Source organism: Triplophysa rosa, linkage group LG22 (genome assembly GCF_024868665.1).
Source record: "Triplophysa rosa linkage group LG22, Trosa_1v2, whole genome shotgun sequence".
Taxonomy (NCBI): Eukaryota; Metazoa; Chordata; class Actinopteri; order Cypriniformes; family Nemacheilidae; genus Triplophysa; species Triplophysa rosa.
Window position 1 is genome coordinate 13,664,963 of NC_079911.1, and position 15,628 is coordinate 13,680,590.

At 39.7% G+C, this 15,628-nt stretch overlaps 2 protein-coding genes across 3 annotated transcripts in view; one reads left to right on the plus strand and one right to left on the minus strand.

Annotated features, from left to right (window-relative positions):
- Positions 1–15,628, plus strand: part of jhy (junctional cadherin complex regulator) — a 29,555-nt gene that overhangs the window by 2,592 nt on the left and 11,335 nt on the right. The window contains exons 2-8 of one of the 2 annotated variants that reach the window (XM_057320266.1): positions 1,018–1,561; positions 5,980–6,084; positions 6,763–7,376; positions 7,701–7,977; positions 9,205–9,291; positions 9,844–9,978; positions 10,163–10,394. In XM_057320266.1, the coding sequence (XP_057176249.1) occupies positions 1,018–1,561; positions 5,980–6,084; positions 6,763–7,376; positions 7,701–7,977; positions 9,205–9,291; positions 9,844–9,978; positions 10,163–10,363 (1,963 nt within the window). In that variant the 3' untranslated portion in view covers positions 10,364–10,394. Of the gene's footprint in view, positions 1–1,017; positions 1,562–5,979; positions 6,085–6,762; positions 7,377–7,700; positions 7,978–9,204; positions 9,292–9,843; positions 9,979–10,162; positions 10,547–15,628 lie in introns of those variants that run through there. The other variant, XM_057320265.1, reaches the window with a different exon arrangement.
- On the minus strand, positions 12,207–14,517 carry bsx (brain-specific homeobox). Its single transcript, XM_057320267.1, has 3 exons — positions 13,920–14,517; positions 13,266–13,456; positions 12,207–13,140 (listed from the first exon to the last, which is right to left on the minus strand). The coding sequence occupies exons 1-3, from the start codon at positions 14,170–14,172 to the stop codon at positions 12,898–12,900; spliced, it is 687 nt and encodes a 228-aa protein (XP_057176250.1). The 5' UTR covers positions 14,173–14,517; the 3' UTR covers positions 12,207–12,897.

Below are 15,628 nucleotides of genomic sequence, written 5' to 3' on the forward strand. Positions count from 1 at the left end.
GCTGGAATCTGAAGTGTGGATCACTGCATCTGTCTCCGCTCCTTCATCCCCAGCCCAACTGTTGTGTCCTCCACTGTCTCTCCCAATTTGTCCCGGGAAAAAAAGGCGAGGCATTTGTTTTAATTTTTTGCAGACTGATAGCTCATATACTGAAGAGCCACTTAACCCCATGCAGTTTTTGTTCATTATGGTCAACAAAGACTTTATTGTTAAAACTGAAGCGAAGCATTCCGCATGATTTTTTCACGTCCAAGAAAGAAATCCTCCGAATGAATGGAGTGCCGCAATATTTGACATAATCTAATTGAACCTAATAACTACCCATTTAGTTTGTTATCCACTCCACTGTGCACATTGTCTTTAAAGAGACATAAGCATCACATTCAGAACAAAATGAGCTGCGAACAATAGTCTGTTTTCCTGTTGGATTTAATTTTGGCACGTTTATATAAGCATGAGAGGGACTTTGCATATTAAAAAACCCTTTCACAGCTGTACGGTCACATAACATTCTCATGACCATGTCAGTGGGATCATCACTGAGCCATTCCTTGCCCTTTTGCCCTCATTGGCTGAAGTGCCATGCATCCAGGCAGCGTTGTATTTGGCATCATGGGACGTGAAGAGCATCTTGTACTATTCAGAGGCGCACAACAAAGAGGCACTCTTCTAATTATTTTAATGAGATCTTTTCATCCAATGATGCTAGGAGCACATTAGGTTGTAGTTTGAACCTATTTCATATGTTTGAATTTGCCATTTGCAAAACTATCCCCAAATTGTGGTCTTCAGACCCATAGTCATTAGGGAAAAGGAAAGGCGGCGGCGGGGGGTATACAACATGCTATTACCGTTTCACTACGCATGAGAAGTGTGGCCGATTTTTTCATTGTGTTGTGATGGCTGTTTCAGGCATTTACGCTGTCTTACTGACAATGCCAAAGCACTAAATGAGACTTGCTCCTCTCCTCGGTTTAATGCTTTTTCTAATTGTTTATGACTCTTTTAATTCAACAGGCAAAAAGCCCCTGAAGATGAATATGCCGACCTGCGCTATGATCCGAACTGGAGACAGAATTTGGATGGCGCTCAGTTTCTTAACCAACTAAAAGAGAGGCTTTCTCTTGACTCCTTTGAGGAGTCTGAAGATAGTCTTGAACCTTTGGAAGATGTGGCAGCAGGTCGAAGGCAAGAATATACTGTTGTCAGTAATCAACCTGCATCAGAGATGGATGCTGCCCTGTTTCCGCAACCTTTGTCTCCTTTCCACCTACACCCACAAAAGGAAACATCTGGTCAGGTAGATTCTCTTGACCTCTCTGACTCGAAACGTCCTAGCATGACCTCAGACCGCACACCGCAGAGTGACAGTGAACACCTGAAACAAAGATCTGTCGCTTCCCAGAAGAGGAGCTATCAACATCCTTTAGCTGTGAATCCAGTCAAAGCAAGAGAAGATATTGTGGAGCGTAACAAGACTACACTTGGTATCAACACACATAAGCAGGGGTCTTACCTGCGAGCTCATCGGCAAAGAGATAAAATTGATGAAATAAAGCAGGTAAGTGTATTTATTGATATTTGGAAATAATCATTTGAAAACAAATGATGACCTTTTACTCAGAAATAGACGTCTGGTGGTAAGATTAGGCCTACAATAAACAGGTTGCAAGCCTTAAGGAATAGACTATAATCTGTGTTTCAGCCACTAGAGGGTGAACTAACACCGCATACCGTCTCTGCTTCTTTTATATGAGCCATTGGCTTGTGTAGGCTGTTTAGTAACATTTGGACATTTTTACAGAAGATCTCATATTACTATAATTATAAACTAATTATAAAGGAAATTCTGAATTAAGTACATGCCTTTATTCTTTTGTATACAAATCATAATTCCTTTAAATAATTACATAAAATGCATAAGACATAAATATGCATTTTCGTTTTTTACATTACATAGTTTACAAATAAAAAACATAGTTCTAATGTGTAGTATTACTGTTAACGTAATAACGTTTTGATCAGTTTTTATAGGAGTGAACTACTTTAACTTTGTATCCGACAAACCAGATATAGTTTTAAATGAGTACATCCCCCATTGTGTTTTTAGGCACAACAAAGGCTATATATCATATCTTACATGACCTGACCTCTCTCTTTGCTCTTTTTTAATCTGAATAAGTGACCTTCTTGTTTTCATTGCTCTGCCTTGAAGGAGACTAGATTGCCTGTGTCACGGAAATTAATTTGGCAGGCACACAAACACACACACACACCACACACACACAACACACACCACACACACACACCACACGCACGCACCACGCGCACGCACGCACGCACACACACACACCACGCCGCACGCACGCACGACGCACGCACCACACACACACACACACACACACACAGTCTTCAGATGGAGCAGAGAGAACAGACCGAGTCATGCCTGCCTAGTAGTGCCTATTATGAGTTGATCTGCACAACAGTGGCTGTTAAGAACATCAGAGGGGCATGGTTACCAATAGGCTCTTAGTTATCAGTGCACCTGGCCCAGGGTATAATTGGCAGGGTTGGCTTGTCTGCACACTGCGACTCGTGTGTATTTGCTACATTTAAGACCTTACCCAGCCCATCTGAGCCCAGTCCCACCTTAATGTCTCACATCAGCTGCATTAGCATAGTGAAGAGCCGTTAGCATTGTGACACGGTAAACAGAGCAAAGCTCTCCTGCTTCAGACCGTGCCCCCCGATTGCGCCAGCAGTGCCCTGGTATGAATTCAAAGCATTGTCTTTTAAGTAAGGATGATGGTGCACCATCAAATTCCGTTTACGGGGCGGTATTGTTAGCCGTAAAGAGGCGGCTCATTGGAAAAAAAAATATTTTGTGTTATTTTCTCATTGCTTGAATAGGAAAATGACAGGGAAGCGACATCAGGGTTTTCCACATATGTTAGACTGTATGAATGAATGTGAATATCAGGATGATTAGATAATCGGTAATGATTTGGAATGGAAATGATAGGATTGATGAATAAACATGTTTTGATGTAAATAAAATGTCAAAATGGGAGATAGACAATGGGGTGTAGGCCATAATAACAGTCCAAGCTGATAAAGGAAGCTTTTGCAGTACAACATTACACAGTAAAGAGCGATCGAAATGCTCCCATTTGGTTAAAGGTTTGCTTTTTCGGTCATTTGCCTCAACAAGAGAGCACAAACCTCATGCCTCGCATTCGTTATGTAGCTAAGCGTCCGTTCATAAATTCGATACGCACCCTTTACTTTTGCCCTTTTGTACGTTTTTGCAGTCCCGTTTTTCTTCAAAGGGAATAAAAAGCCACTCAGATCCCATCAGTTTTTCTCATCATTACTAGGGACTCGTCGGAACACGCAGTTGGACTTTTAAAAAGCCACTATTTACTCTTTCACAAACCCCTAACTCCCGATAATTAGCTGTGTTATTAAACGTACACAATTTCATAATGCACCAACTTCCTACCGGCGTGTGTGGGAGCAATGATGAGCTCCAGCAGAGACCCCTTTGATAAAGACAGAAGTAGCCGTGCAATCTTCTGCCATTGCACTCAGCCCCAATCCCTCGTCATCTCGCAGACCCTCACTTCAAAGCCAGAAACATAATGTACAATCTCTTAATAGCTCTAGACCGAGGCTCCGCGGCTCTCTGCCACTGTATACCCTGCCTCAGTGTAAACACCTAATCAAGATTGCCTGGGCGGTCACAATAGCAACCAAATGCAATTCAAGAATTGTGTCCCTTTGAAGTCTTCATCGCAAAAGCTGTGTTTCCCAGTCTTGAGGAAAATGGCAAGCTCCGATTGCCTGACTTTGTTGTGCCACGTCTCGGCCCAAGAGGCAATTACAGGCCCCAATTTAACAGAATAGATTTTACGCAGCTTATGAAGCTCAAAATGCAATTTTGTTTGATCATTTCCTCAATTTGATTGAGATTATTAAAATGGCGGACAAAAGGCAACGGTCGTGGATGGGGCAGAGGTTGTGGCCTGCTGCGTCTAAGAAGACGTCTAGAGTAGGTTTGTGATGTCTAGGTACTCACACACCTGTTACAGTACGGCTCAATGGCAACTCTGCTGAAGATGACACTTGCCCCAAACAGGCAAATGAGCTGTTTCGTGGGATTGTTCTAATGGATATTTTCATTTATAATAATTGTTTTTATATTGTGGCAATGCACTGTATTTCCAACGTGATCTCTTGAGAATTCATAGCTATTTTACGAGGTGGCTAATTCGTATGAATTTGTACAATATGAATCATACTAAAATGCACGATTATTAGAAAAAAAGCAATAATGGCTTCAGCGGCAACAACATAAACATCATGTGGCCCAAACTTAACTTCTGGTAGACCTCCGCAAAGAATAAATAACTGTTAAGTAGTTTCAATTTAATACAATTAAAATACTACATAATAAAATATTAAAATAAATGAATAATAATATGAATTAAATATAAAAGAAATTGTTATATTATAACCAAACCAGAAGTTAACTTTGGGCCAGGGTGTGTGTCCGATGAAACCATCTATACTGAAGCCCTAACCTCACCCCTAACAAGACTACCTAAAAGTAACTGGTGCAAAATCAAATCGTACTGAAATGTACAAATAAGATTGTATGAATTCATATGAATAAGCACCTCGTAATATAGTTACAAATTACTGTGTCCTTTTAGTGCATAAAAAAAGAAATTTCACCCCCATTATGAGTGTTTTTATATTGTGGCAGTGTACTGTATTTGCAGCCTGATCTCAGAGGATTTTGTAACTATTTTACAATGTGGCTAATTCAAATGAATTTTTACAATGTGACTTGTACTAAAACGCAGGATTATTAGAAAAAGCAATACTGAAGTCCCTCCCCTAAACCTAACCGTGACCAGTGCAAAATCAAATAAAACGTATACATACGAATTCTTACGAATTAGCCACTTTGTAAAATAGTTACGAATTCCACTGAGATTGTGTTGGTATTTCTGCATAAAAAAAAGAAATTTCACCAGTTCATGTAGGTGGCGTTTAAAAGTCTTCAGGCTTATTGGTTCAGGTAAATAACTGTCCGCTTAATAAGAGTCTCTTACGTAGTTCCTTGTGCACCTGGCCTTTTGCTAAATAGATGGACCAGCATGGCTGCCTGTTTATTGATGGATATGTTACAACTCAATCCACTCACTGCTGCATGTGTCTCTTTGACCTTCCCCTATTCACGCTTTCAGAATTAGCCACATGCATTCAGGGACGCCGCTAGCTGTCAATACCATTGATCAGCGAGAATTGTCCTCAGCAGCCAAAGTGACTGGAAGTTTACTAAATGATTTTCATTACGGCATTAGCCGCGGATATTCTGCCTCTGAACGGGTACATTAAGAAAAATTGAGAGAGTGCACTGATGTAAAGTGGGCGTATCCAGTCACTTATCTTCAAAACGCTTCGAGAGAATCATTTTAAAGAGAATCAATAGGCTTCTGGAACTGTGTTCGGTGACATATGTAGGTCAGCTCGGGGAAGGCGTTGTCCATAATTGGAAATAAAAAAGGTTGATCATGAAAAGTAAATTTGAGATGTTTTGTTTTCCAGACATTCAGGGTCGCGTTATTTCACAGGCGAGCCTACTTTGACTTTATTTAATACAACAGAATTTATTTACTGGCTTTCAACTGCATTTCAGCTCTGGAAATCGCAGGTTTCGAGTAGGTGGATGTTTGTCACGGTTGCGTTTTCGCCAAACACTGATTCAGCGTGTAATTTATCGCCCAGACATTTCTTCTCATGCTCAGAAATGTCTTTGTTTTGCTCTCACAGAAAGCCCACTCAGTTGTTGGCGATCAATACCTGAATATGAATGTGAGAGAAAATAAACGTGTTTTATTGACGCAGCAACAGGTGAATTGTTACGATGAGGTTTATCAACTTGTCGTCTCTTGTCTTCTCTTCTTACAGCCCAGGCGAACCTCCTGTGGGACTATCAGCACCTGCAGCCCGGAGAGTCAAGACAATGCCCGGGATCCCGAGCTGATGTGGCTCCAGAAAACACAAAAACTGAAGGTAGAGCACCTCATTCCCGCTCACTTTATTGATTCTAACCATCTCTTTCTGTGCAGACGTAGGTGGGGCTGGTTGGCACAATCCATTGCCCTAATGCATAACGGTCTGCAAGGGCTTCCTCTCAAGATGAAAATGTCTACACAGTGGGCACACTGTCAGCCGGGATTTCATTTCTGCTGTGATGGACGCAATTTCTGATAGAGTTGTTCAGGCACAATGGAGCCTCTGAAATGTCTTGAAAAGGAGCCTGTGCTGAGGAAAGAGGAGGAATGGAGAAGGATCATTATTTTGAGCACTTGAACGGTCACCTTAATGCTGGCAAGCAGAGGAGTGTAAATATTTTCCCATTAAGCATGGTGCAAGCTGGTGTCGGCTAAATCAGAGGCATTACATGCTGAGGCACAACCCCAGACCTCACAAGAATAATGTCAGTGGGTCCCCTGTGCATGCCAAGCCCACCACAAAGAAACATGATATAAATGCTCCTGTCTCACTTTTCTCTTGGTTATGACAATAGTCGTGAAGCCATGGCTATATAAAGACATATCTCGATGGAATGGATTCTTTTAGCCATTGCCCTAGCATGGGACGATTTTGTCGAAACCGTAGATAAAATATTTAACACACATACATACGAGTATATACTGTATATTCATCCTTTTCATCTTTACCCAACAGCAAAGTCATAAAGAAAGGAAAGATCCAAAGAAGAGAGAGAGAACCAACAACCATTCAGATCATCTCAAACCTCAAGTTCCCGAAGCCAAGTCCAGACCTAGTGTTACCCACCTTAAACCACTTGCTGAGAGACGCATCATCAGTGCTGATCATCTACCGCAGGCAGACTCTGAGGATCATGTCTTTCCTGATCCTCCAGTGGCCTTTAGCTACTCCCATGATCTTGCACCTCATTCTAATGCTGCCCCCACTGTCAACCTCAACATAAACCTCCACTCACCCGCCAATCACTCACAGCCACTGAATCTTACTCAGCAAGAGACCATTTTTACCCTTGTTTCCCAAGCGCTGCAATGGGAAAGGCCTGATCTTTTCAACCCAACCCTTGTGCAACCAGTTTATCCATTTCACCCCTCTTTGCCCCTGAATGCAATAGGGCAGATGGGTTTGGCTCCACAAGCAGATATATCATCTCCCGCCTCCCGCACTGGAGTGGTACACAGGAAATATGCTGTAGACCGAGATGCTACTCAGGGCTTATTGAAGAGGCATGCTGGGAAACCTTTCCTCAATGCATTTGAGAATGCATCATTCAAGAATCACAACAAAATCAGGTACAATCACTCTTAGAATGGAAACATACTTTACACACGTACTCAAATGACAACACTGCCATGACATTGGTTGACCTGAAAATGAAATAGTATAAAATGGGGATTTTCACTAGTTTCCTGTTACAGCGCCCCCATGAGGCAGCACTGATAATGCGTATATTGGGAGCGCCGATAATAAAGTAATTTCTAATATTTTTCTAAAGTACCCTTCATGCCTTTTTTTGTAGGTTCAAATAATATTTAACATTTTATTATGCACCCCAAACTTTTTATTTTATTTTATTCAGAACACAATTAAACATATTGTGCTTTATGTTTCTGTAGGATACCAGTACTAAAACTGGCCACACCACCCGAAGCAGAGACCAGCCACTATCCACCTGAGCTTATGCCCACTGATGAGGGACCCTGTGTGCCCCAAACACAGATCTCTGGTGCTTACACCGTGCTTCCCCCTATAGGCATATCTAACGCCAGTGACATGGAGCTCTGTTCTGATAGATCTGAGCAACAGCTGAATCCAATCCTCAGAAGCAGCTCAGAAGGTTACCTCTCACAAATGGAAAGACACAGACAGCTGAAGGCGAAAACAAATTATAAGGTGTGTATGTGTTTAATATTCAGTGTGTTTATTCTTTCTTATATGCATCTTACTGCTTGTATAAGAGTTTTCAGTGTTTGATTTAAACCTATTATAATAATTAGCAAGAAAGCTTAATAAAGCATAATAATTGAAAGTCCTTCCTCTTTGTAACCATCTTTAAGTTGCCACGACAGCATCTCAATGGGGCCTGTTGCAGATGTAACAATTATTGCCGGGGCCGATTCAGACAGCAGGTTAATTGTATAAGTAATTGAAGACACTCTTAATTGCAATGAGATGATGATATAAGGTGCGGTCACAAAGACCATATTGAAAAGCGTTAGAGGATAAGGTGATTAAGCAGCATCCCCGTCTGTGAAGAGCAGGCCTGGTAAGATGGTGATTTGCATTAATGATGGTCTCTTTGTCCTCCAGCACCTTGAGCGATGTAGGGGAGTCCCTTCAGGAGCAGGTGTACTCCACCACAAAGTGCGACGGCCACCGTAGCCGTTTACACAGAGAAAACCTTTATGGGATGAATAAGTGAACTTGGCGGACTGCTTCCCATATATGTCAATATGCAATGATTGACGGGCAACTCTAAGATGATCTTTTTTTGTTTGTGTGCAAAGCCACATCCCCTATAGAAACCGCATACAGCACCTTTGAATTAGTCAAGTTCTTGTTTAATAACTTTGTCATTGTATGCTCACAAATGAATCCTCAGTGCTCCATGAACATATGACAATTTAGGGGTCATTATGTCATAGAACACATCCACTTGATGCCGTGCATGGATTATGCGCTTCTTACACCATAAAACAGATTGGTTTCCTCGGAGAGACCCGCTCTCCTCACCTTTATGCGCCCGCCATCATGTCTCATAGGATTATGGGATAAATTTGTAAAACAGCTAGTGTGGCAGACCAAAGGGAAGCAGATCAGAGTAGACAACAGCCGTCCTGCCGTGTCCATGACCAATGGCTGATCCCGAACAGTCCTGAGAGTCCGAAGGAGCCTTTCTGATCTGACCTGATTAACGCTTTTGTTCGGGACAGCTTGTTGCATGAGTGCACCTTAGACATCCATAATGGATTAAGTGTGTACTACTACTAACAGAAGCTTCTCACACAGTCTTCAAACCGCAGTTCTGTTGTCCCATCATGGAGTATGCTTTCATGCTTATCAGATTTAGATGACTTTGTGCACAGTGTTTGAAATTTCTCGTCTGTGTTTTCTTCTAAGCCATACACCATGAAGGACTTTACAAACCTGAGACAGGAGGTGAAGCTTGGAGGCCTTGGACCAACAAACACAATACCAGAAGCTGTGGTAAATATTCACTTCAGAGTGAATAAAGACTTAAGCATCTGACAATATTGATAAACAGTGTTGTTTAATGTTAATAATTTGTGCGGTGTTACATGGGAGAGACTCAGTGGATAATTGGTGCTCTCCTTGTTGAATATTGATTTAGCTAATCCCTAATTGCTATGTCCAATTGTCAAGTGTGGTCGTGTCTCAATAACCCCCTCTTTTCATTTGCTCATGAATTTAAAAGACTTGTGTTTCCAAACATAATGGAAATGGTTCAACCAATCTAATGAGCATACCTCTTAAAAAGCAAGCGACATATTTCAGCTCCGTTACTTTAGGGCCACATAAAATTTTCACCTAAAATAACTGTTTTTGCACAGCTCACTGCCTGAAATGCGTTAACAATGCTTCTAGAGAGATGATGAGTTTTATTTGGTTTTGTTTGCCGCTATTGAGTAGCTTCATGGAGAGATGTACAAAGAAACAGAGGGGCCTTAGGGGAGAAATGGCTTAGGTAATTAAACCTCTCTTTTGTAATCTTGCTGCTCTTTCTTTCACTGCTGTCAGGCAGAGAAAATTAGACGACAGAAGCTGTATTCAAATGTGATCCGCGAACAGAACAAGAAGATAAGTAGGATTCCCTCTCTGTTGGCCAAGGACCCAGTGGGCAGTGACAACAAGGACACAATTCCCAGGAGAAAGGTAAGAGAATCTCATTCTGAAAACATGATCTGTTTTTAAATCCGTAAATTACATATTTTGCATCCTTTGTCCAGAGTCGTTTACATGTATTTGATAGCAATATTTCTTAGGGCTGTTGTTTTTCAGCTTGCTTTCTTTTCATTTTTTTGTGAGAAGACAATATAAAATTTTTTTTTTTGCTCAGGCATTAGAATATGCCAAAACTATTGCAAAGCCCAAAGCCCCTCCAAAGACAAATGACCGACCCAGAGAGAAGTACCTGAGCATGCAGGCTCCATATCTTCAGGAAATGGACCCAATGCAACTGGCCACCATTGAGATGTTGAGACGACACGAGGAAGAGAAGCGGGCTGTGGCTCGCTTTAAAACCATTCAAGCCATCTAGATTCACTTCACATTATAACTATATCACACATGTGAGTTGCACTTAGAAGAATTTCTTAACAATTAACACTTGTGTTGTATATGTGTGCTGATTGTGTTTAATGTATTTTCTGCTCATTGTAATCCTCGTTCGCAAAGCACTGAATGTGGAACAGGTGTGTAGCACAAAATAAACGATGTACTAATTCCCAAAACAATTTTAGATGTAAAGAAGTCTTGAATGAACCGCTGTTGGGTTTTGTTGCAGAGCTTTGCATTATCCTGCTATTTTCTCCTCGTTTCAATAGGTCTGTGCACGAGAGCGCCGATCTCTTCAAGCACACCTGGATGCACCGTTAACCCAGCGTAACGTGCCTCTTTCCGTCAGTTCCAGGCTATTAGTCTGATTATATCCACTTTCGCCTGCCCTTTTCTTTCACGGATAGAAAAAAATAGGTCAAATAAGGATGACACTTTGAAGGCTCCCTTATTAGGGCCCGCAAACTTGTTTTCTGTATTTTAAAGTGATAATTTTCCCCCTGAAACAAGCTTCAAGCACCTATTTCTTTAATGGAAGCTTTAGATCGTTATCAAAGAGCTATTTACTCCTATGTAATATTTTAATTAGATTATAGCCTCTATTTAACCCATCATGTCTGCTTTGATACTCGCTGTTTTCAACGTTACGCCTCAGAGGCGAGGCTAATAAATGCTGGACCTTTTGAATTAATGAGAAATGCTGCCTTTCCAGACCGACTCTCTTTGCATCTTTTTTTCTCTTTCCTGCCATTGAAATCAGTTAATTGAAGGGGTCTCTCTCAACCGCACATGAAGGAGGTTGAATTAGCATCCCTTTTTACGGATTGGGAGACTGAGGAAGGCTTTGATCTGCGGACAGTGCTGGAGAAGGCGGCAGGCCCCTGAAAATGAGCTGATGGCTCTGCTATTAGAGCGACATGCAGATGCGTCCATGTGTTGCAAAACGCTTAATCTTTTAATTGATCACCTTCCGCACGGCCTATTCTCTTAGCGTGTTTTATTTTGCCCGGCTTAATCAGAATCACGTTTTGAAAACGACATGAATTGCTTTTCAAAGGGTGAAAGTGTGCCACACACCCAGTAAAACAAGAAGGCTAATTACTGTAAACAGTCTCAATCTGCGCACTTCCCGTATAATAAAATTTCGAGTTTAAAACATTGCTAGGCTACTTCACAATATTTTTCGAATAAGGTATAATCAAAATACATCGGCCCCAACAACAGTGTAACAACAAGTTTTGGAAATCGCGTAAATGCAAAGCTACAGTGTTGCAACTAATAGGACAAATATGCAGCGAATCCATATGCGTTATGAACCTGAATTTAACATAGGTAACATATACGACAGAAGGGTCAATAATATATATATATATATATAAAGGTTTTTAAGTTCAAGTTTAAATTGATGTTTGAAAACCATTTCAACAATGCTACCCAGACCTGCACATATACACTTAAGTTACTGCCACCCAGAATTTTTTTATTCTACTTTGACATCTTTGCTGCACGTTTTGTTTAACGTAGAAACTACCTTTGTCCATCACTCATTTATCTTTAAAAAATGCATTTTGTTACCCGGTTTGGGTAAATATTGGCCTCATAAAAATAATATATAAATTTAGAACAATATCAAATACTACAAAAACATAGAGAAGAGCTATATCTATAAATTATTTGGTAGTTTATATGTAAATGTATAGCCGAAGTGTGACGCAAATAGCTTGTAATGAGACATCAGCTATTTTCAAAGAGCTCATATTATTATCTTGTTTATTGAGGTTATTTGTGTTGTAATAATAGCTGTATTCGTTTCTGTTATTTAGTAAACGAAATTATTATTATTTTAATTAAAGTTATTTTAGAATAAGCATAAAAATGAATAACTAAATTGTGATAACCAGAAATGTGCTAGGCAGAACTCCTTGAACATTCAAAGCACTAAAACCTGTAGACCTAAAACATAAATAAAATAAAACAAGGCACAGCTGATTAATTTAAGAATCGTCTTAGATATTTTACTCAATGTACATAGTTTATATACATTATTTGATTTTCAAATGACAAATCACAGTTTTTAGGTTTGATAAATATGTAAGTCAACATGCCAATATCATCGTCCTGCGAAAGTGCTAAAAATGTGACACTAAAATTGGAATGGAAATTGTTACATCTTTTGAATGATTATTTAACAAGTATTATCATAACTCCATTTACATATTATCAGTACATTACGTACCATTCGTTTCACATTTACAAATATGGTCAGAGGATTCGGTCACAAAGCCAGACTGTTGTTGTGAATAATAATAGTAATAATAATAATAATAATAATAATAATAATAATAATAATAATAAATACACATGCTTCATTGTTTTAAGCTGTGTCCAGATTTCATAAGCGCTTGAACAATTCAATTTATGTTATTTTCAAATTAATAATAAAAAATTGTATGTAATTTCCTATCTAAAAGATTGTAATTAATTTGTACACTTTTCATTAAATGAGATTTAACAATACTAGAGTAAATGTTCAGGAGAGCAAATGTCATCCTCAATATCGACATCATCTTCATTTTCATCCAGCGTGTATCTGTCCGGACTCATGCCGTTTTTACCGTCTTCTGTACTTTTCTCGTGCATTTCACTGTCGCTCGCGGTGTCCAGCGATCGGTCTACGTCGTTTGGATTTTTCTGCTCGTCTTGTGTTTTCCTCAGCTGTTTTTTATGCTTCATCCTCCGGTTTTGAAACCACGTCTTTACCTGCGCAATGTAAATCATTTATAAGCCTTAATGAACCCTTCGTTTTCATAAACAGTGTTTAGCCCGCATTAAATTCTGCAGGTTATTTCTTATAGGTCATACACAGTATTTAACGTTAGTTTTACCTGTGTTTCCGAAAGACTGAGCGCCGTAGCCAGTTCCACGCGCTCAGGTGTGGAGAGATACCTCTGGACCTCAAATCGTTTCTCGAGTCCGGATAACTGTGAGTCTGAGAACACTGTTCTTGCCTTTCTGCGTCTGCAATGTTTCCCTGGTAATTCTGGGTGGTGGTGAAATAACGCAGGCATCTGCATTCCTTTTGGAAATTTAAAAACAACTCTTAAAATATTATTTTATAACATGCATTTATTGAAAACAATCTGCGTGTAAGCTTGATGCCTGTTTATATTTTAAAAATGTAAAAAACATGAAAAACAAATAAGAAAATCACTTAAAATATACGCGGTTTTCTCGAGACTGTATTATTAGTAGTAGTTGAAATGTTATTGTTATTAAATCAATAAAATATCATACATAAAATCTATAGGATTTTCCTATATCCTTGTACACATTTGTAAAAAATGAATATTAACAGTGTAACAATTTGAACTAACATGTAGGCCTGCGTATACTGTTTATGTTAGTCTGGTGATTTGTTGTATTGCATGTTTTCATCGCCATATTTTATATACAATGTTAAACATTTCCTCTAATTTCTGTGGGACATATAGGCTATTTAAATAAAACCAAAGACCCAATTTCAGATGAAAGCTACTTACCAGAAGTGAAAAAGTAAGGATGGTGTTCAGGTTTGTGTAGCGGATGATGCGGATGAGGAGCCAGTATTGGTGTAGGCATGAGAGGATATCCATATTCTAAAAGAGGCATCCGGGACGCCAGAGAGTTTGAAAACGGCGACGAAAACACATCTCGCAAAGGTTTAGGTTTATGTAGTAAAATGTCTTCAATGAAGAACGACGTTGACCTTTGAGACGGCATCTGGGGGATCGGAGATGTGTAGTTCAGATTCATTTCAAAACTTTTCTTCAAAACCACAGGCAAAGCGTTTAGTCCGCGAGGCGTTTGATACTGTCGGTGCCGCAAATCAAAATTGCTCAGTTTGTCCCAGTCTTCAGGACCTTTAAAGCAGAAACGTAATCTCTTTAGCAACCTGTACACGCTGTTACAGGTACATTACTATTTATTTGGGGAGAGACTGACAGCAACAAATCAGGAAGTAGATTAGCAGGCAGCCAATAGCGCGACGGCTGGGCGGAGGATTGTATTAGTTCTTTATGGATTAATTATGCAGGCGGCGCGGTCGCTCCCCGTGGTGCTGAAAAAGCCTCGCGACAAGAGTCCTGTCTTTACAATAGTTACTCAGACATAAGCCTGCACTTTCACTGTGCAGTGACTTGAAAGACGTGTGGACTGGTCAAGACTCTTAACAAAGGGCTAACCTTGATAACGTTTAAATGAAGAATTCAGCGCGCAGCCCGTTAAACCAATTGTACGATTGCGTAATGTACAACCGAGCTGCGCCTTAAAATCATTACATTTTAATTTTTCGTGAGTTTTGTATTTAACACAGCCAGCTAAACAAGTCACTCGAAATAACCCCAAAAGTAAACAGCTAAATGGCCAATCAAGCGTTTGTGGAGCAACAGTTTCTGACGCTTAAATAAGTTTCCATACGTGTTTCTGATTCAATCGTGCAGAATTTTAATCACTCAATAGATCTCAATAGAAGCAAAACATCTATTATTAAGTCTTTTAGCGACAAATCATAAAAATGCTGAAGGAATAATTTGTTTTGTTGGATCGACTGTGGTTGTTCTTTCCTGGTCTTAGCTTTTTCCTTCATTGGTGAGGGAACATAGCTGTTTTATTTTTTATTATTTCATTTTACGTCTTAGGGCAACAGGGCTTCTACGAAATGGGATTTAATTGTAGATATTAAAATCTGCGAGGATACAAGTGTGCTTCAGTTCTGTCTCAGCTGATGGAGCGGTAATTTGTTGATATCGTGTTGTCATCACATCTGCAATCACGGGGGCTAATGGTAAAAGTGTTTCATTATTGGCAGAAGTCTTGCAGCAATGCTATTAGGTAATTAGGTTGGATGTTAGAGCGGAAGTAGTAATCCTCGACCGCAGGATTTCCATTTGATCAGATGGGTAATTTAATCACCGTATTAAATTGGTCATGAAAATACATTATTCTTGCAAAATGTGGAATATGGCTTCATTAGTGTTGGTGTGTTTTTACAAGATCTCCCAAAGTATAATAAACTGAAATTACTGATTTTTGAATAAGTTGGGAGTTGAGCATCGTTGAGCTGTTGATGTTTTAGTAGCCTACTTTAAAAAGGAAAATATACAGCATGATATTTATAAAATGAAAAAGTAGAGCTAAATTGAAAAAAAGCTGTTCATTTAGATATAAGGTGACCTGGTATGTATAGGCCTAAAGGCAAAGCATTTGCTTT